This window comes from Rhodnius prolixus, unplaced genomic scaffold (assembly GCF_049639745.1).
Source record: "Rhodnius prolixus isolate KJV_2025 unplaced genomic scaffold, Rpr scaffold_11, whole genome shotgun sequence".
NCBI lineage: Eukaryota > Metazoa > Arthropoda > Insecta > Hemiptera > Reduviidae > Rhodnius > Rhodnius prolixus.
Window position 1 is genome coordinate 10,750,145 of NW_027411625.1, and position 20,183 is coordinate 10,770,327.

The 20,183-nt window shown below is 34.6% G+C and overlaps 1 protein-coding gene and 1 long non-coding RNA gene across 3 annotated transcripts; one reads left to right on the forward strand and one right to left on the reverse strand.

The window, feature by feature from the left end:
- Positions 1-137: 137 nt before the first annotated feature.
- LOC141459558 (uncharacterized) lies at positions 138-3,538 on the reverse strand. The gene is made up of 2 exons (XR_012461510.1): positions 3,339-3,538; positions 138-3,195 (listed from the first exon to the last, which is right to left on the reverse strand). It is a non-coding gene; the product is annotated as an uncharacterized lncRNA (long non-coding RNA).
- LOC141459547 (alpha-N-acetylgalactosaminidase) lies at positions 2,310-19,924 on the forward strand. 2 transcript variants are annotated; one of them, XM_074138758.1, is made up of 11 exons: positions 2,310-2,480; positions 12,941-13,082; positions 13,729-13,893; positions 15,315-15,489; positions 15,709-15,883; positions 16,016-16,110; positions 16,185-16,346; positions 17,278-17,475; positions 17,722-17,886; positions 18,071-18,143; positions 18,320-19,924. In XM_074138758.1, exons 1-11 carry the CDS (start codon positions 2,450-2,452, stop codon positions 18,433-18,435), a joined length of 1,497 nt encoding a protein of 498 aa, XP_073994859.1. In that variant the 5' UTR covers positions 2,310-2,449; the 3' UTR covers positions 18,436-19,924. The 2 variants fall into 2 exon arrangements, with proteins under 2 accessions (XP_073994859.1, XP_073994860.1); XM_074138759.1 differs by lacking the exon at positions 12,941-13,082 and having other exon boundaries at positions 2,311-2,480.
- Positions 19,925-20,183: the final 259 nt, after the last annotated feature.

Here is a 20,183-nt window from a genome sequence, read left to right on the forward strand (position 1 = left end):
AGACAGGTTCTCTGGGTAGACATCATGTAGCTTTACGGAAAACTAACCAGTTATGAATAGAACGTTATACTTGTTGCAGAACTGTCAGTTTCTAACGGTTATCTGGACTGGTTATCTTCAGACTATAGGAAAAATGAATAGAAAATGTAGAATAGTGATGTACCTCATGTACTTGCACTACCAGAGGAAGCAATTTTGTAATAGGAAGATTAAGGATTGAGGGATGAGGGGATTGGAGAGATCTTTACAGAAAGAAAGGAAATCCAAGTAAAACTGAGAAAGATTTTGTATTTTTCCTTTTTTTCTGAACCTCTAGTTCCAAAACTAGCCGACCTAATGTGTAAAATATAAGCTTGGTATAAAACTGCAATGTTAGAAACAAGAAGCAAGGAAAACTAAGTAAAATTACGGAATATTTTGTATTTTTCATTTTATACAAATCTGCGTATCATCAGTTGCGTAAAAAGCGTAAAGGGGATTTGAAGTAGGGTGAAGGTTCTTAGGCATGGCTCTCAGGTAAGGAGATGTCTACAAGAGGTGAGTGGGTCATAGAATTCTTGAATTGACCCCAAATAATTCCTGAACAAGACCAACTACTTGGAGTATCATATAACACTTATGTATTAAATAAATCTGTCAGATATCCTGAGCTACTTCAAGCGATCGAAGTTAACACGAGCACCTCCCCGGGTGAAGATATTATCTACTCGTACTTTCGTTGCGCACACATCTCTCGGGATCCAGGAAGAAGACGTTACTTCATATTCTACCCTAAATTTGGACTAAACATGTAAGGATTGAAGATTGGAATAACCATGTGTTAAAACCAGGAAGAGATGCGGTGAGATATGAATCATACACGTGAGATATGAAACATATCGAGGCTGATAAAAGCAAGATTGGAATGCTGCACTGATTCTGAAAGTACCTATCAAAATGGAGTCAAGAAAAAACGCTGTACCTTAGATGTGTTGTCTGTTTCGTGATGGAAGTATATAATTCAAATTCCGATAACAAGTCTCCACAAAGGATTGTGACCATGGGTATAACCTTCTTTCAACTCGTACCATACAAGTAAGAAGTAATGGGAAAATACATGGACCTCGACAAACATATACGTATCGGCCTTCCACAAGGAGCTATTGCTACTGCTAATATATACTCAGCGAATTTAAGTGAATCTATATGAGCGGAAATCAGTGTCTCACAGGTTCTGAAGACATAATACTCAATAGTAACCAGAAAATACTGAAGGGAAGCTACACACAAACTTGATAGGATGACGCATTAATAAAGGTGTTCTAATGGTATAAACATTGCAAGATGTAATAACCATGTTACTAATTTGGGGGTTGATTTAACAATATCACTAATGATATATAAGCAGTTAGTATTATCAAGACTACAATAGGTGCTGCCTCTATGGAGATGGCACCACCACTCACTTCTCGTAAAACAAATTGACAGAGTACAATATAAAACCTTGAGAGATGGGATGCTGAGGTCCTCCAACTAACACTCTTCTTGTGGAATCCTAGCAGCATCTTCTGTCAATCAATTTTTGGAGTACGCCCTTGTGTGTCAACTATTTCCGTCTATGAAATTAAATAAAACGGCATAATGATCAAGATTGACTGGACAAACATCTATCTGCCTTAATGAAGATTGTCTGTTCTCAGTCTCTGAATCGCAGATATTGGAAAACTAGGAAATATTTTGTAAATATGTTGTGGCCCGCGTGAATCTTGTTGCCTGTTGCACCAAGTGGCCAATGGTGTAATTGAGTTGGACACCCCTGCTCTAACCAAGTCCAAGTGGGGGGATCTCAGCATTGCACGGGTCTGGTAGTGGCTAGCTGGGGTACGTTCAGTGAGAAGAAGAGGAAGTTAGCAGGAAGACCTGCCAAAGCTTAGAGTTGGGCGCTTTCATGCCCAGCAGCCTTTCACCATACTCCTAAATTTAAACAGGCAGGAAGGACAGTTGCTCTAACTAGTGGGTGCCACCATAGATCCTTTGGTTAGCATTAGCGTAGGCTTCTTAACCAAACCCCAATGGAATCTTAACAGCTCCGTGGCAAAGAATCGGCTACGATTTATGAAAAGAGACTGGTCAGTGAGCCTCAAGTTATGTAGCCGTGCTGTATGTCTTTACCAGCTATCGGGAGTTTTTTGGAAAATGAGGTCAGAGCTGTGGTGAAAGTAAGGTAATTGTAGTGGTCAGGGTGTGTGTACGAGTTCGAGGGACAATGAGCTGGCTCATATGGTGGGAGGAGGCCCCTCTACATCATTCCAGCCAACCACAACTATAATTCACCTGCCCAGCAGTCTTTTCAGTACTGTACTATAGTTTAGATAGATATGTCCCGGTACTAGATGCTTGACAGAAATTTTTTCACACGTAAATCTCACCACTCCTTCGCAAATATTGTAAATACTGGCAATGTCCATCGATGTCGAAAGCTCTACGAGCTATAGATCGAGGTAAGTCTAGTCTATTTCTACAACTTACCTAATTTACACTTGATCATTGTTTAGTCTTAAAAAGAACATTAAGGTTCATTGTAGTAGTAAAAAAAAAAAAAAAAAAAAAAAAAAAGACGCAAACTGTTACATTTAAAAGAGGCGTGGTCTAGCACCCCCAACACAATCATTAAAAAATAATTTTTCCCCTTAAAAATTTGTTCAGTTGAAAAAACTGGGTTTGTGAGTTTATATTTCCGGTTGAATGAATTCAAATTTTCAGAGAATTTCCGTTATTGAGAAATGTCCACTGACACCACTTTGTAAAAAACACTTATTTTTCCTCGGTGGATTTCAAAATATTCTAAGATTAAATTTAAATAAAGAATCTGGCGATCACTTACTCCAAATCGCACGGCTTTCTTCCAAGTTGCAATTTCTATTGGATCATAAATGTTGTTTGGCCCCACTGAAAGTTCACAATAATTATTTTAAGAATAGCGTAACATCTCAGAACTCTTTCTTGAAGTCAGTTATCGTCTAATAATTTAAAATAAAGGGAAGCTCTTTTGCCGTTTAAACGTTATTCGAATGGTCAGAAGAAATACACATTCTGGTGATTAGTGATTTTCTTCAAACTTTCGGTTTCAGTAACCAGTTTAATTCTTTCTATTTCACTCAGGTGGCAATATTAAATTCATTAGAATGGCTCTTTAAATCAGTGCTCTCTTTTTATCTGTAGACAAACAAATAATTTAAAAATTCAAGTCATCCCTATTAATATTATTTGCTTTAAACGTTTTTTAAATTAAGTTAGTTTATTTCAGAGCAAAAAAAAAGCATCGAAGTTATTATAAAGGTGATAAAATGCGAACTTACTATGAAATAAGCGCCTGACGGTGTTTTCTTATTTCTTTGATATCAGATAGTGCTTTTGAGAGATTAACACTCATACAATTTTCAATGGATTTTAGCCTTTTTCTAACTACAATAAAATAATTATTAGTGCTTGTACCCTACATTCGAGTATCACTTTAAAATTGTTATCCAAAATTAATCAGACACTATTCATGAGTGCTTCAACCTTACCACCGCTTTACAGGAAATCCTATTCCAGCCCCTCTCCTAGAAACTAACCTTTAATAAATTATTATGAAAAACATTCCAAACAAACGTTGAAGCGTTAAAGCTAATCAAACAAGTTTAGATAACTGTTGAAGTGATTTTCGATAATTTCTCGTAAACAAGGAAAAATACTTATTTAAAATTCCCACCATTTTCTTTAAAATGGGAATTCCGGCAACTCAATAATTTCTCGTAATAATATTGTATAATGATAGAATTGTACATTACACTACAACGGTGCTTTAGAGGAACTGTACCCAGAAGTGCTCTAAAATGAGGTGGTGGTTAGTTCCATTGATGGCCAAAAATATCAAATTTACCATTTTCTTTTTTTGAGCTATGCTGACCACGGACAGACTCAGGGGATATCAAATCGTATATTCCCGCTTAAAAAAATAATTCGAAAGAATGCAATGCTTTCACTATCGTGTGTAGAAGTTTTATCTATTCTTCTTTGTAGTATGTAGTAGGTTTCCCCCCCCCAAAAAAATAACAGTACAGTCTTAAATGATTTTATTTAAATCAGGTTCCATTTCTGCTTATCCAGCTATCTTCAGATTAATGTAATCATTTTTATAAAACCATAGTTTTAAAGCGGATCTGGCTGGGATTAAAATGATAATTACTATGCTTTGTTGGAAGAAATATACTAATACTCGGTTGATCGGTCTTTCGAATAATCAGGCAGCCTGTGGTTTCCAAGTAAAAAACTAATTCTCACTTAAAACTTTCGTGCTGTTCTTAATATTTTGGGTCAGTGAATACTGTTCCATTTCCTGATCCTCTAGGCATTACAAGATTGTGAGGAACGAGTATTAAACAAGTAAGGGTGCCATCATTGGTTATAATGACTCCTCAGTCTGTTATTACAATACGCTACCAGCGTTGTAGAACGGAGGTGGAGCAGTGGATCTTAAAAGAACACCGGAAGAATAGCAAATCCCTCACTGATAGTCTCTTGTGTCTGAAGAGAAGACTACTCTATTTCTGGCAGGTTCCGGAACCACCAGTTAGTGCTGGTGTTGAGTGGACACGCTCTCGCACAACATTAAGGCCTTTCCCAGTCACCAATTTGCGCTCTCTATGGCGAGTCTAAAATGAAAGGCCACTATATACGTTTCTTTTCATCTTTAACACTTCTATATGATTGTATTCATCTTGACATAATTTTAAATTTGTTTCTTGACCAAGATACGCCAGCTGGATTTCAATTCTCCACGATTTTTCGTGTATTGGGCTGTTTCAGGACAATTAACATTTATTTTTGAGACCTGAAACCTTTTTTTGTTCGTTATTTGTTATTAAATAGTTTGTCATAGTTGGGTAATGAGTATTTTCATTAATTTACACATTTACCGAAGAAAATGAAGCGAACGAGGTAATTATTGTACCAGCTGGCATTACCTGATTTATCAGTGAGCGAAGTGAGTTTTCTTAAGAAATAATGAAATTTATAAAATTAAAATAAAAAGATTTTGTTTTTAACTACAAGTTTCGTTGGCCGATTAGATTTCGAGCAAGCCCAATACAGTGTAGCCGTTTCTACTACATCATGACGCATAGTCCGCGTCCATCCTCACAGAATTCAGAGGAGACATGATGGCATTTCTTGTAGAGGTGTTCATGGCTGGTTAGGCTTCTGAAGCATGTCCCCAGATAGATCCAGTAAAAGACACTAATCATTGGTTCTAGTAACTACAAGCGTTCCTGTACGGATTTTTTCGGTTGCATTCCCAAAACAAGCTTTTTTTTCTGATTATTCTTGTTGGTGAATGGGCTTCAGAGATCCTTCGTGAGCGAACTTATCTGCCTTTCCATGGAATATTATGATATCTGTTCAAAGCTTGTGAGATTGTTAAGATATCCTGCCGAAAATGATGTCTTTATTTCTGGTGCCCGGGCTTTCGGGATAGGGGGCAATGATTTGGTAGATTGCTTAGCCTGGGAGGAATCCTGAGCTTAGGAAGCAACGCTATTATTCAGCACTACGAAACCAACATTTGAAAAAGACAAAGGTATTTCAAAAAGCGATAGTTTTTTATCTCAGATATCATCAGATGTAATGTTAAGAAACTAGCCAACATCTGAGAATATCAAGAAAACATAAAAATCTTATATAAACTACAGTCTCTCACTACATTCTTTTCTTCAAATTTGTAACGTTTAATAAATGTTATTTTGCTTAAATAAACTGCCCGGTAGAAAGAGTGATAATCAAAAAACACCTTAATTTCTCTTATTTTATTATAAAAGATAAAATTACAAACTTTCTATGAAATTTAACCATTCTTATTTGTAAGATTAATTTATCGCAAAAACGGTGATGAGGTTAATTCAAGCAACACGTTGCCAAAAAAAGAGGAAATCAGACGTTCCCAGAAATTGTTTTTGTTTTTGTTATTTATTTTGGTTTTTGTCCTTGCTTTTTTGTGAACGATGTAGCGCCTGAACAGGTGAAACCGATTTTTACGAATAAAATATTCGATTTAAAATATTTTATTTCTTACGCGTAAGAAATACAGTCAAATTTCAAAAATATTATTTTTGAAAATGATACATGCAGTTTATATGTATAGGGTCAGTTTATCTTACAAACTGAAAATCACCGTAAGCCTAAACTTAGTTTTATGTTTTGATTCTATTTCCGCTTTCGATCAAAGTGCATCAGCTAAAAGAAGTATTTAATTGTGCGATTTTAATTTTTTCGTGACGCTTTGTTTTTATTTTTTTTGGTATTTTCTTAGTATTTATTTTATTAAAAATATATTTAAATAACATTTCAGCCTCAGAAATAGTAATAAACACTTTATTTAAAATTCTTCTTATTTATTTTGATTGTGCTCTTTATTAATTCTCACTTATGGAACTGTCCTTAGAGTTGGTCTACAACTATTGTATTCTGAACTATGATTTTTAAACGTAATGCCAAACCTGAATTCCTGTTATAGCAAAATACGAGAATACAAGGGCGCACAATTGATTAAAAGTAACTGATTATATTTATATTTTAATTTATATTTACTTATAGCCCATATAATTAAGTAAAAGAGAAAAAAGTTATCATGTAAAACAATGCTGTAATGCTTTATGATGTAGTCTTTTATTTGAAAATACTTTACAGATAGTATAATTGAAAGGAAATGTACACTTTATAGTTGAATAATAAAGACATCTTCCACAATCTAAACCGCGGATAATGCTGGTAGTAAATAAACAGTAAATAATAGTAATGAATAAAGAAATAATAAGGATGATATATAAGAAATTAATAGAAATATTATTCGGTCTGATAAAACTTCGCGTCCCAACTTGTATGAGGGATTGTGTGAGATTTCAACTAGTTACAGAATGATAACGCTTCTCATCAGAACCTAAATGAATCGCGATGGCTTTTTAAGACTGAGGTGAGTGACTTCACTTTAAATAACCATCCTCTTTTGGTTAAAGAGATTGAGCGAGTCTTCTTAGTAACTCTCGGCTAAGAGAGGACACTCTTTTACTTTATACCCGATTGTTCAATATGTAAGATACTATTTTAATTTGTAATGATTTCGACCTATTGTAAATTGTGCGCGTCCAGCATGGTTGTATTGAAAAATTGGTGGACCTTTTCGATTATTAAATATCTTTAATACTGTTATTGCAGCTGTGACTTTCTGAACTCGGCATTAAAACAAGATATTACGTCTATACTTCCGTTCTTGGTTTATGATTATACAAACAGACAGATACCAGTTTTTATTTTTCCTTTCTTTTTTCAAAAACTTTTTTTTTCAAACTACTGATATAAAAATAAGATTCTTTTTCAAAATAAAATTTCTACAGTTCCTGAAGCGCGGTTCTAAGATTAGATTGTAATAAAATTGCATTGATCGAAATCGACCTTCGACTGTGGGCAGTCAGTGGGCGTGTGAGTATCGGTCCATGGCCACTTAGAGTCATGTAACTGTATTAAAACTAGTTCAACCACTTTACGGAGCCTTGAGTATTTGCAATAGATATCTAAATAACAACACTAAAGAAAATACTGGTATTAAAGGTGATACGACAGTTATATATGTGTCACCCGCAGCTATAGACTCACCAAATTATAGCGCTAAGAAGTACTCATACCAAATTAATATTAGAAGATACACTGTGTGACAAACAAACTGTTGCACGACTGTGGCCGAATTACATTGCTAGGAAGCAACAGCGTGGCGTGGTTATTCTATTGGGTAGACTGAGTTACAGTGACTCTCGAGCTACGTTAGTGTTAGGTAGTAAAATGACATGTAAATTTCCTGTCAAGCAATTTTTAAGAGAAAGGTTAAGTGTAGAAAATAAAAGTTCTAAAATTCGTTTACGCAACAAAATAACGCTATACAAAAAGAGTGTGTAGAAGTCATGATAAATTACTATAATTAGTAAGTAGGATTTTGTTAAGGAGACCAATTGGATAGATTTGTCTTTATTTTTATTAGTTAGAGCAGATTTATGTATTTAATGATATATAAATAGTCGGATATTCAGGAGACTAAACTACAAAACAGATGTTCCTGATGAACAAAAAAGTAGAAAATATACACGATTATAATACTTTTTCAAAAAAATATTTTGAATAGGTTCTGCCTGGTAGCGCAATAGAAAGCCATGCTACAACTTAGAGCTACACTGATTATGAAAGTCTCAAATTCAGTTTAGAAATACGCTGTGAAAAAGGAATTCCCTTGAGAATTCCATGCTAACGTTTACAGATACTTATCACTTTTATTTTTATTTCATATAGATTTTGAGTCACTAGTAGTACTAACGTACGTACATGTTAGCAATACTTTGCGTATTAATTCATTTACATAAGGAATTCATAAAATACATTCACTCTCTTTATTTACGTGGAACGGATATTAAACAGTGTTACATAAGCGTTTGTAACTGGTCGTGAACTGGGGCCCTTTATATTTACTCATTGTAACGGTTACACTCTCGCTCACTTTCTCTTACTGAAATAATTGATATTTCTCTTACTTTTTCAACAAAAATAAATTTTATTACTATTACGAGTGTGTAACATTTGTCTATCTTGTAATCCAAATTTCTGCCAGATGTTGCATGTCTGCTCATTTAGGATGGTTCCGAACATTAACTGAAAGGAGTATTTTTAAACATTCTTCAAGTTTGCAGTTCAGCCGTATTCCTAGAATTCTTTGTTTATTATATAAATTTCGGTCGAAATCAGTACTTATTTTCTTGGCGAACAATCTAACAATTATTCGAGATACTATTCCGAATTCCTCCATATGAATGATCTTTTCTTTTGATGTAATGCTAAATAATTATCTTCGAAAAATAAAATTACCGAATACTACCAAACTTCCTTTTGTACTTACAAGCAGTTACGTACGCGCGGCACTAGTTTTTAAATTTAAGTAGGGAGCATGTTGATTTTTTACTGCATATAAATCCTAAGCCAACCCCTTAATTTTAGAAAAAAATACTATCAAAATGATGGTTGCAAACTCGTCACTTGTTTTTAAAGCCAGGGCTAAAGCAAATATAAAAAGTTGCCTTCATTTATAAATTGGCTTCCAGTTCTTCTAGTTTTCTACTTGTTCTGCCTCTGTAACCTACTTTTACGGCCAGGGGTAGAATAAACATATTGAGTAGCCTTCATTTAGAAAATGAGAGGTGCGATTCGATGGAAAATCACCGAATTGGCTTCCAGTTCGTCTAGATGTTTACTTTTTCTGCATCTCACACCTGCATTTGTAGAGAGAGCTAAAATAAACATGAAGATTAGCCTTCATTTAAAAATGAAAGTTAAAGTTCGGGGAAAATACGGAATTGGCTCCATTTCATCCAGATTTGAGTAGGACTAAAACAATCACAAAGAGTTGTCTTTATTTGTAAAATCATAAGGTAAAATACAAGGGAAAAGCTCTTAATTGGCTTCCAGTTCGGTTGGTTTTAATTTTCTATCTCTGTCACCTGTTTTTATGGCCTGGGCTAAAATAAACAAAACGGGTTACATTCATTTGGAAAAGCGGAGATGAAATACACGTGAAAAACATCGAATAAGCTTGCAATTCGTCTAGATCAGGGATGTTATATTGGCAAAACTAAAATTGGGCACATAATGGCCCAGCAATTTCGTCAAGTAACGCCACAGTCCTTTATGATGTATGTGCATCCAGAGATTTAATTCGCTTATTGCATTTAATCGGCCCCCATCAAATGGTAAATTTACGTTTAATTACATCTTTCGCCTCTCCCAATGACGGCTAGATAGCTGCCATCTCAATGAACCTCTGAATCTGTTGGCAAGTCATTTTAAAGCAACTTATTATCTGTATTTGGTACCCCAATAATACTACGAGATAGATATCCCAATACTTCGGTTCGGAACGGGGTAAACAATATTACTCCCACCTATTTCGAAGGATCACTACGCTCTGCAGAACAAATTAGCGGCAAACGTGATTTGAGCAAGTGTGCTGTCATCCTCAAGCGCATGGGAAGATTGGACGTCTACTACAAATTTTAAAAACAGCCATCAGGGTCCTTGACAATCCAATATGGACCAACTCATAACGTACTGTCCTTCTCGGTCTGAGAACTACATTTCGAAAGGACACTCAGTTGCAGAATTTTTATGTTTATCTTCTTATATCACAATTAATAATATATTTTATTATTTATTTATTTATTTCGTATTTGTGAAGAATGGAGTTTTGTTCTCTTGAATACATACAATACAGATAAAGTGCATAATCTGACAGACAAAAAACAACAACAAAAAATAATAATAAATGAAACCAGAAGAAACGAGAAGTGCTTGTCGATCCGCATTCATTCACCAAGACCATTCAAACAACACGTAGGTTTTATTAAGAACAGAATGAGTCCAGAAATTCCCAAATATCCTTACGAAGGACCTTTTAAAGATTTAGAAGAGCCAGTGAATAAGGAAAGCAAAAAACTTCTCAATCGACCATTAAAACCGGCTTGTTCTCGTCTAGCATCCAGGTTTATGACTGGTAATACATGATTTAAACAACTTTAATCTCTCTAGGCTTCTTAATATTTTACTACCCACAGAGTTTATATAATACTCACAGGAGGAGTCACCAGAAACGCTGCTTAATAAATGTGTAAACCTTAAATCCACGTGTTGAAAATTTTATTTTAAATGTTATAACTATTGTATCCCTGACCGGTTATGGAGTTCTGTCCTTCATCAGAGAAGTGGATTAATCAGTTTGCAGTAAAGAATTCGACTTTAATTATGTTACCATCTCCCACTACGCTTGCTGATCCATCAAGTCGAAATTCAGAGATACTATAAACATGTGTGCTACAACGAAGATATTTATCCAGTACCACATATTCTCTTCAATATTCAATGTTTTTTGAAATTAAACTGTGAAGTTAATGAAACTAAAGATCTTTCTCTATTCCCCTCACTCAAAAGTAATTTGCTTTCTGGTGAATTCTGTGAGTCGACAACTATTAGATAATAGATAGAATGAACAAATATTTAATATCAGACGTCATTAACACGTGCTGCGCTACTGTTTTCAGCAGGATGTTTTACAATTTGATTTATAATATATTTATATATATTTTGATTTTAATAGTTGCATTTGAGAGATCTCTCTTGAAACGCATACGGTGCGTGAACACAACAAACAGTTGAGTCCTTGTGCACAAGGAAAACCTGTTTAATATGTTATTTTATAAATTGATACAGAGAGAGAGGAGCTCGATACAAAATATCAAACTTATATAACTGCTCTTAAAAAAAAAAAAAAAGTTTTGACCATTTGACATTCTCATACAGAGGTCTGAAAGTGACCTCTGCTGGCAAAAACAGAATTAAGATTGGATCGACAAATCACTAACTCGTGACTTTCTGATATAAATGAATAGAAACTGTTACAATAAAAATTAAAAAAAAAAAAATTGTTGCCATAAATGCTGAGTTTTCAAATCCTTCGAGTCTGGGAAATTCTAGTATACCCTAAAATATCTTGCTGCACTTATTTCAATTATTCTTCTCCAAATTTACTTAACCGTTATTTTGTTTTCCATTGTTTCACACGGTCAACAAAGAATGTATAAGGCTTTTGTGTTTTGTTTTTTTTTAAATTGGGCAAAACCTTTAAGCACATAAATACTGTCCACTGTGGGATATTCGGGCTTAAATCCCGCCTGAAACTCACTCAGTACGATGTTAATCTCCACCCACATATGATTTGGAGCCAAAAGAAAATTCTTAAAATATTCTTCGAATCCTATAATAGGGATATCTTTCAAATTTCAAAAGAATTTCCTTTTAAAAATGTCAGTGTTTTCCAGAAATCAGAAGAGTTATTTAATTTGTTTATTTTTATTACTAATTCTTATATGAACCTATATTTCTTATCTTTGCAAAGTTGTTTTATTACTAAATCCGAGTTGGATTTCCTAAACAAATTTAGCAGAGAGAAGACATTTTTATGGCTTTGAAATTTTGTTTTAATGTGTTCTTAGTTGATTTATCAGGTTATATTTCCCCGGGAAGCTGTTGTTCTTATATAGAAAGTAAATTTATCTACTACTTCTTCGCAATCATCATTCACAATTAAGTTGACGTTATCTGCTATAATTGTTTTTAGCTTTTTAGAATAATAAAGTTCGTCCTCTTTGGTTAGAGCTTAGTAGTATTTCATTACAGTAAAACGGGTTAACTCTTTATATTAATCCAGATAAGTAGTTCCAACCGTGAGATATTTTCCGTAAGGATTATAGACCCTTGAGGGACAGTTACGGTTACTTAATGGATCAGCAAGTATAGTAAGCGAGAAGGAAACATAATTAAAGTGGATTTCTTTACTGCAAGCTGATTAATCCACTTCTCTGATGAAGCAATTCGGAGATTTTCCCTTGTATTTTACCTTCCATGTTCCAAATAAAGGCTGCCCTTTATATTTATTTTAGCCCTGGCCATAAAAGTAGGTGACAGAGACAGAAAAAGTAGAAATCTAAAAGAACTGGTAGCCAATTCAGTGATTTTCCTACGAATTGTACCTCTCATTTTCTAAATGAAGGCTACTCTATATGTTCATTCTTGCCCTGGCCATAGAACCAGGTGACAGAGACAGAAGAAGTAGAAATCTAAACGAACTGGAAGCTAATTCGGTATTTTCCTTTGTTTTTCCCTTTCATTTTCCAAATGAAGGCTACCCTTTTGTTTATTATAGCCTTGGCCATAAAATTCAGCAATTGAGATAGAAAAAGTAGAAATGTAGACGAACTGTAGGCCCAATAATTGTTTTTTTTCTTTTATTTTACCATTCGATTTTATAAATGAAGGCAACTGTTTATATTTGTTTTAGCCCTGGCCATAAAAGCAGGTGAAAGGGATAGGCAAAGTAGAAATGTGGACCAGGGGTTACAAACTCAATTAAAACAGGATCCATTTGGTGCAACAGGCAAGATTCACGCGAGCCGCATCACATTTACAAATTTGATTTATAGGTATGATTTACAATATCACGATCCAGAATGGACTTTTTAATTTTTTCGCTTTTGGGATCAGTTTACATTACGTGAATCTGAGAGTGGCGGACATTTCGTTTCCAAACGTCACGGAACTATTCAGCGCGTTTTATTGGTTTCCAGGAAAGACACTAAGCACCTGTATACTCGTCTTCAGTAGAAATAGGATTATCGAGGGAATTGTGTTAATGGTATTACCTCGATCTCCCAGAAGCGTTATTTTCTTCGTAACAATTGTTTAATTAAAGCGTACTATTTTTTTAAAAACAGCTTACCCCTCGCCAAATTAAAACATTTGATATTCTTAAAACAAATTTTACTTGACTGATTATTCTTACTCGAAGAACTACTCTCTCAAAGAAGGGCTAGGCAGCAGTAGATGTATTCTCATATTTTTTAACTGTTGACAAAAAAAAAAAAAAAATCTTCAAGATAGGCAATATGTCCAAGAAAAGATGGAACTTCTGAACTTCGCATTCTTCTTATAATTTAATTCTTTTCCTAACTATTCATAAGGGCATTTGATAAAAACGTTCCAACATACTCTTATTTGTCTCGTTCACATCACATTGTGTTGCAGCTGGAGTTAGACTTGTTTGTTTTCCATTGATATTTTCTGTTACAGAAATAGTACTCATCTGTTGATTGCATATGCTGTGGTGGTCATTCTAGCAGGATCGTCATATGGTTTGAACAATGGATTGGTGAGGACTCCGCCAATGGGTTGGCTCGCCTGGGAACGATTTAGATGTAATACTGATTGCAAAAATGATCCAGACAACTGTATTAGGTAAGTCTCTTTTGTAGCGTATCATTCTTCAAAAATTATACTCAGAGTTAGACTGTTGCGAAGCATCTTTCTGCTAGCTATCGACTCCGACGTCCATACCATTTCTCGGCTTTGTAAAAAAGCTCTAGAGCACTTAAGTTTCAAAATTCGGTGTATTCACTTAATTTTCTTGCCCAAAATGTGCAGTGGACCAGAAAATAGTTTTTAGATTGAGTTAAATCTGGACTCGATAGTGTAAAATTAGTTCAAAGTCAATCTTCGATAGCTCGGTTATTAATTAGTTTGGTTAATTTGGTCACCAATTTTTGCGTCATTAACAGCCTCTAAACATTTGCTTACTTAAACCGTTGCCACTCAAGCTGAGACAGTACCTCTGACCTGTGTAGTGTCGCACGCCAAAACCATGTCTAGAAAGCAGCAGGAGCTTAGGAGTCCTAGCTTATAATTATCCACACATTCCCTCTTATTATGTCTCAGAAGTCGTTGTCTTGGAAAGGTGATATTTTGATTAATTTTAATTAATTAAGCGTTAATTTTAATATTAATTTACTGAATAATTATTTAAACCAATATTAATAAATAAATAAATAAGCTACGTGTTGAGCTACACAAACGTTAATTAATATTTATCTGATTGCTGACAAATTAACTGGTTAATTGCTAGTTAACTGGATGAAATATTCAATACTTTCGACATTTTCTACTGCACATCTTAAAGTAGAATAAACCTTAGAAAAAGTTATCCTAATGGAATTGAAATACTTTTAAAAAATGTCCTTCACTCGCGAGATAATAACCTAAGCTAAACATTCTATCAATATTCTCCAATAAGCTTATAAGTACAATAAAAGCCGACAAAGAAAATCACACGATTAACATTTTCATGCTAAGAAATACATACTCACCAATAAATAAATTCGTACTTACACACTCATTGTGCAAGGAGAAATTACTTGATATTCCTTTCCCCTTTAAAATAGCTAAACTAAAATATTTATTCTTAAATAATAACCCAAATTTTTCCATATATGTTTATTTCAAACAAGTAATAGCCTCCATATATAAGGAAAATTCTCGCGCATTCGAGAAAATTGCGCTTTTCATGTGGTAGATCTGCTCTTTTCCAGTGAGTACTCAACTCCTAACACCGTTCCAACATGCGAGCTACGGTTAGACTTTCCGGAGATCGGAGGTCTTCTCTCGCCAACAAGGCAGTACTTATGTATCACTCGTGTATGACCTATTCTTAGCCTCGTCAGCGTGACCAATTAATTCATGCCTAACACTAAGGCAGTGATATTTCCCACTGTCCATTTCAGGATCAACTTGTACTTTTCAATTTCTTCTTATACAAATTTTGATATGTGGAAGAATAATAATACATCCTATAATACTAACTCAGACTTTTTACGTTCTCTTAGTGATCGCCTTTTTCGAGTTATGGCCGATATTGTAGCAACTGAAGGATATGCTGATGCTGGTTACGAATTTATTAACATTGACGATTGCTGGTTAGATAAGGAGAGATCCTATACTGGTCATCTGCAACCTGATCCACTCCGTTTTCCAAATGGAATCAAAGATCTAGCGAACTATGTAAGTATTCCTTGCCAATCATCATATTGTGGAGGGTGAATACTTGGAAGAATCTGGCTTTATCCGATGTGGTATTTTTTTTTTAATTATTAAAATTTTATACCGGTTATTTAACATATTTGCTGCTAATGAATTGAACATCTGAGCAATTGAAGAATTACCTTCACTATGTACTCCAAGGTACGTTTAAGACTTAATTCGAATACTCTTGTATTCAAGATTCACTCGAAAGGGTTGAAGTTTGGCATATACGAAGACTATGGCAATTATACGTGCGCTGGCTATCCAGGAGTACTTGGATCTTTAGAATTGGATGCGTTGACCTTCGCATCCTGGGAGGTTGACTATGTGAAACTGGACGGGTGTTATTCGCATCCAAGGGACATGGACATTGGTAAGTAATATTGTTGGAACGCAAATAGCTACCCCTGCAAGTCCTCCTAGCATCATTGAGTAATAAAACCACAGTATAAGTTAGAATAATTTATTGTGCAGCTCCCAAATTACACAGTGGTTACATTTATAGGTTACCCCGAGTTTGGTTACCATCTGAACCGAACTGGAAGACCGATTGTTTATTCCTGCAGTTGGCCAGTCTACCAGATCTACGCTGGCATACAAGTAAGGCACCATTTTTTAAAGATGTAAGAGTAATTTATGTAAGGGAAGCTCACATTCCTCGCCATTTTTTACAGCCCAATTACAGCTCAATCATAAATAGTTGCAATCTGTGGCGGAACTATGATGATATTCAAGATTCTTGGACAAGTTTGGAGAGCATCATAGATTACTATGGCAACAATCAGGATGCTTTAGTGCATAATGCTGGTCCAGGTCATTGGAATGACCCAGATATGGTGAGTAGACATCTCTTATTGTATTGTAGACTTAGGTACGGGCAGCTGAAGGAGCTAAAGGCCTTGACTACAATAATTGATACTAATAATAATCTCCTAAACAAAAATTTTTAGTTTTGAAAGTACTCTTTAAGGGATGATTAAACGACAAATGGTGCACAAATCAGCTAGTACCCAACATGTGATTCATACTTCATCTCGTAATTTCAGCCAGTTATAAACGTTAAATAAAGCTTACTTAACTTTGTTTCTAATTTTTCTGCCATTTTTCTAAACTGATTGTATACAAATGCAACACAAATACAAATGGTACTAATTTATAAGTAAACAATATATAAATAAATACACAATTAATATATACATTTGAATTATTTTTAATATATTCTTCTTTTTTCTCTATTTAAAAAAAAAAAATAGAATAGAAAAGTAAAATTTAAAGTAAAAAGCGTAGACTCATTTATTTCTTTAGAGCTCTTGTTTAATTTTACACCATCATAACTGATAAAGATACATGGAATATGGAATATATATAGGACTTGTTAGCGGTAAAACCAAAGAAATATTATGAATTGTAATTTGCTAAGTTACGGTTTGAAGGGTGTTATTGAATAACCTCTACAATTTTTACAATGCTTAGAAAATCATATATTAATCCTGCCCATATGTTTATCTATTTCAGTAAGATTGTCTCTCTTTATTTTATTACACAATTAAAATAATTCTGTTTAAATATAGAATGGGTATCCTAAAGTATTAAGTCAGAGCAATATTAACGCTCTGACTGCCATCAAAGCAGAACAGTTCTATATGACCTCAGCACTTACTAGATATCCACACTCACACCCTCCCTAGAACCTTGGCTAACTCAGAAAGCCAACTTATTCGGATATTTTTTGAGTGTTCTCACACAAAGTTTTGTTTTTATTTGCAGCTAATAATAGGCAACTTTGGATTGAGCTACGAACAAAGTAAAACTCAAATGGCAATTTGGGCTATTTTAGCAGCACCTCTGCTAATGTCTGTCGATCTTAGATCCATCAAGCCAGAATATAAGGCAATCTTGCAGAATAAGAAAATCATTGCCGTGGACCAAGATCCGCTTGGAATCCAAGGCAGACGCATTTACAAGGTAATTCTATTATTCGAATTTATCTAGTTCTAGAGTGTGCTGCCTCGTTAAAAATCAGAAAATTGCAAAGCTGGACTTAACATTCTTTTAAGGATTGTCACTGTGAATATGGTCTCAATTCTCATATAAACATGTTAGAATGTACAATAGTCCAGACAATACGAGCTCACTAACTCGAATAAATCCAAACAATTTGAGGAGCATTGTCTGAACTAGATTCAACTGTCTTCTTCCTCGATGTTGCAGCACAAAGGCATTGAAATTTGGGCTCGGCCGATAAGTCCACTTTACCAGAACTACTTCTCGTACGCCATCGCATTTCTAAATCGGCGAACCGATGGCACTCCTTCGGATGTTGCAGTCACGTTATTGGAAATGGGTCTGATATCACCGGACGGATACAGGATTGAAGTAATATACAATAGATTATTCTATCTTTCATTCTAGATTTAACACATGTGTATCAAGGAATCTAGATGCACATAACTAGTATGTTGAGTAGGGTTCAGCTATAAACCAAAACTACTGTAACTCGCCTTACTTTCACACCAATTCTACTCGCTAATATATATATATATATATATATTTTATCTAGGATTTATACGAAGACGTCGACTACGGAGTACTTTTGCCACAAACCAAGATCAAAGTCAAGGTAAACCCGTCGGGTAAGTGTTGATTCAAGTTTAAAACTAGACACAAAAGTTACAGCTGTCAGGTCGTTTCTAGGGCCATTCAGCTTAAAAGTGGTTTAGAATTCTCAAACACACTAGCTAAAATGAAGTTCACTAGTTTTTGATGGATAGTAACCAATTTAATGTACAAACACGATTTATGTTTACAGGAGTAGTAATTTTACGAGCAACAGTCCAACCACCATCGTTCACGCAAACAACCGCTTACGATCCGTTTAGACAGATCTATCCAGCGATTGACAGGAATACCTTCAGGAAGAAATAAAACCATCTAGACGGATGCTTTGGATATATGTTACCTATTCAGACCCAATAAGCTCTAAAAAAAATTAATAAAAATATAAATGTATATAGTATATATTATATATTATTTATATACCTAATATGTATATACTTAATATATATATATATATATACTTAATATATGTACACTTAATATGGGCCTCGAGTAATTTTAAAAATCCCCTTATAGCTTAAAGCAGTAAATTTTGAATGCGAATGCACTACGGTGCATGGAAGAATTCCATTGTTATTCTTAGATCAGAATCACAAACTCACATACCACAACTTCAACAAGCCCTGGGGGTACGAGCTAAGCCGTTGTACCTTCCGTCTAATTCGCGGAATCTGTCATGCTGGTTATTCCAGACGCAGATTAACAACTGACGTTGCGTGATATATTTTACATTCAATTTATTTTTTACTAAATACTGAACAGTAAACCATGATTGTCTTAAATCTGTGAGCCAAGGCAGCAAACCGAAATTTCCTCTTCTGGGCTGAAAGCTGGATCAGGGTGAAACTCGATTCAAATTTATTGCTGAGCATGTTTAACGAGTTTTTGGCAAATATCCATTGAAAACTTTTTAACATTTTTCCATTACGAAGATTTATCCTAATAAAACCAAAATTGACGCTTTCTACGTGAGTAGAGTAGAGTTCTATGTAATTGCACGAACGGCAGCAAACTGCTCATAATGAATGAAGTCGACGTTTTCCTCTCAAATCTTCTTAGACGCATGGAAGAGAGGTTGAGCTGATCTAATGTTTTTGGGAACCATCCTGAACTGCTTACAGAGAGTAGTTCATGTTTGGTACCGGGATCCGGTCTTACAGTTGGTATCGGAAGTGTTGAATGTGGGAACAGTGGACGCCCTAGACCAAGCTTGGTTTTGTACACCATGCTTACCACGTGAATCATCCTCTCTAAATATGCCTAAATTTGTAATTTAAAATCGCAATTTTTTAGATCGCATAGAAATTTTCATAAAGTGGTCGAAGGATAGATAAACTGGATTTAATAGAAGTCGATGCTGCTGGCTCTTAGATTTTCTTTTCCGAGGAGCTTCTTTAGCTCACTGTCCGGTAATGGACGGTGATTTTGGTAACGACACTGTCCAGAGATCGGCAATGGACTGAATAAAGCTCGGGCGCCGATGACCACAGTTGTTGACGCATCTTAAACAAAATGACAAAAAAAAATTAGAGGCCGGTATTAAGGTTAGGTAATCAGGTTAATGTTTGCTTGAGGTTTCAGGAGATTTTTGTCGCGTTTCTGCGGATCAACAACGCTCCATTTTATAATGTCCAATTTAAGTTGACTTTTACCAACTCAATTAAAATGAAAACTGTGATACAACTCGAGAGTATCTCGGGTAAATATAATTAGAAACAATCCGTCCGACATATTGCGAAAAAAGACTCCAAATTTAAATTGTAATTAAATGAATAAATAAAATACAATTTTTTCCTTATTTATCAAAAACCTTTTTTATATACTTTTTCATCAAAATTGAAACTAAATTAAAATAAAGTGATACTAAAACGAATAATGTATACTAAATGTATTCTGTTTAGAACAGCAATGGTTAACTAACTGCAAAAACACTGACATTATTCTGGGGACCAGAGTTGCTCCACAGCTCGTCCCAAACAACAAAAGAGGGGTTACATATAAAACTAAAAGTTTGGCCATAATATGGTATAAAAATATGTTATTGAATCGTAGACATT

Coding starts and splice junctions, on each gene's coding strand:
- LOC141459547 (XM_074138758.1), top strand. CDS start 2,450: ATGTCGAAAGCTCTACGAGCTATAGATCGAG. Junction 15,490..15,708: donor TCAAAGATCTAGCGAACTAT/GTAAGTATTCCT, acceptor CTTGTATTCAAG/ATTCACTCGAAAGGGTTGAA. Junction 18,144..18,319: donor AGTCAAGGTAAACCCGTCGG/GTAAGTGTTGAT, acceptor TTATGTTTACAG/GAGTAGTAATTTTACGAGCA.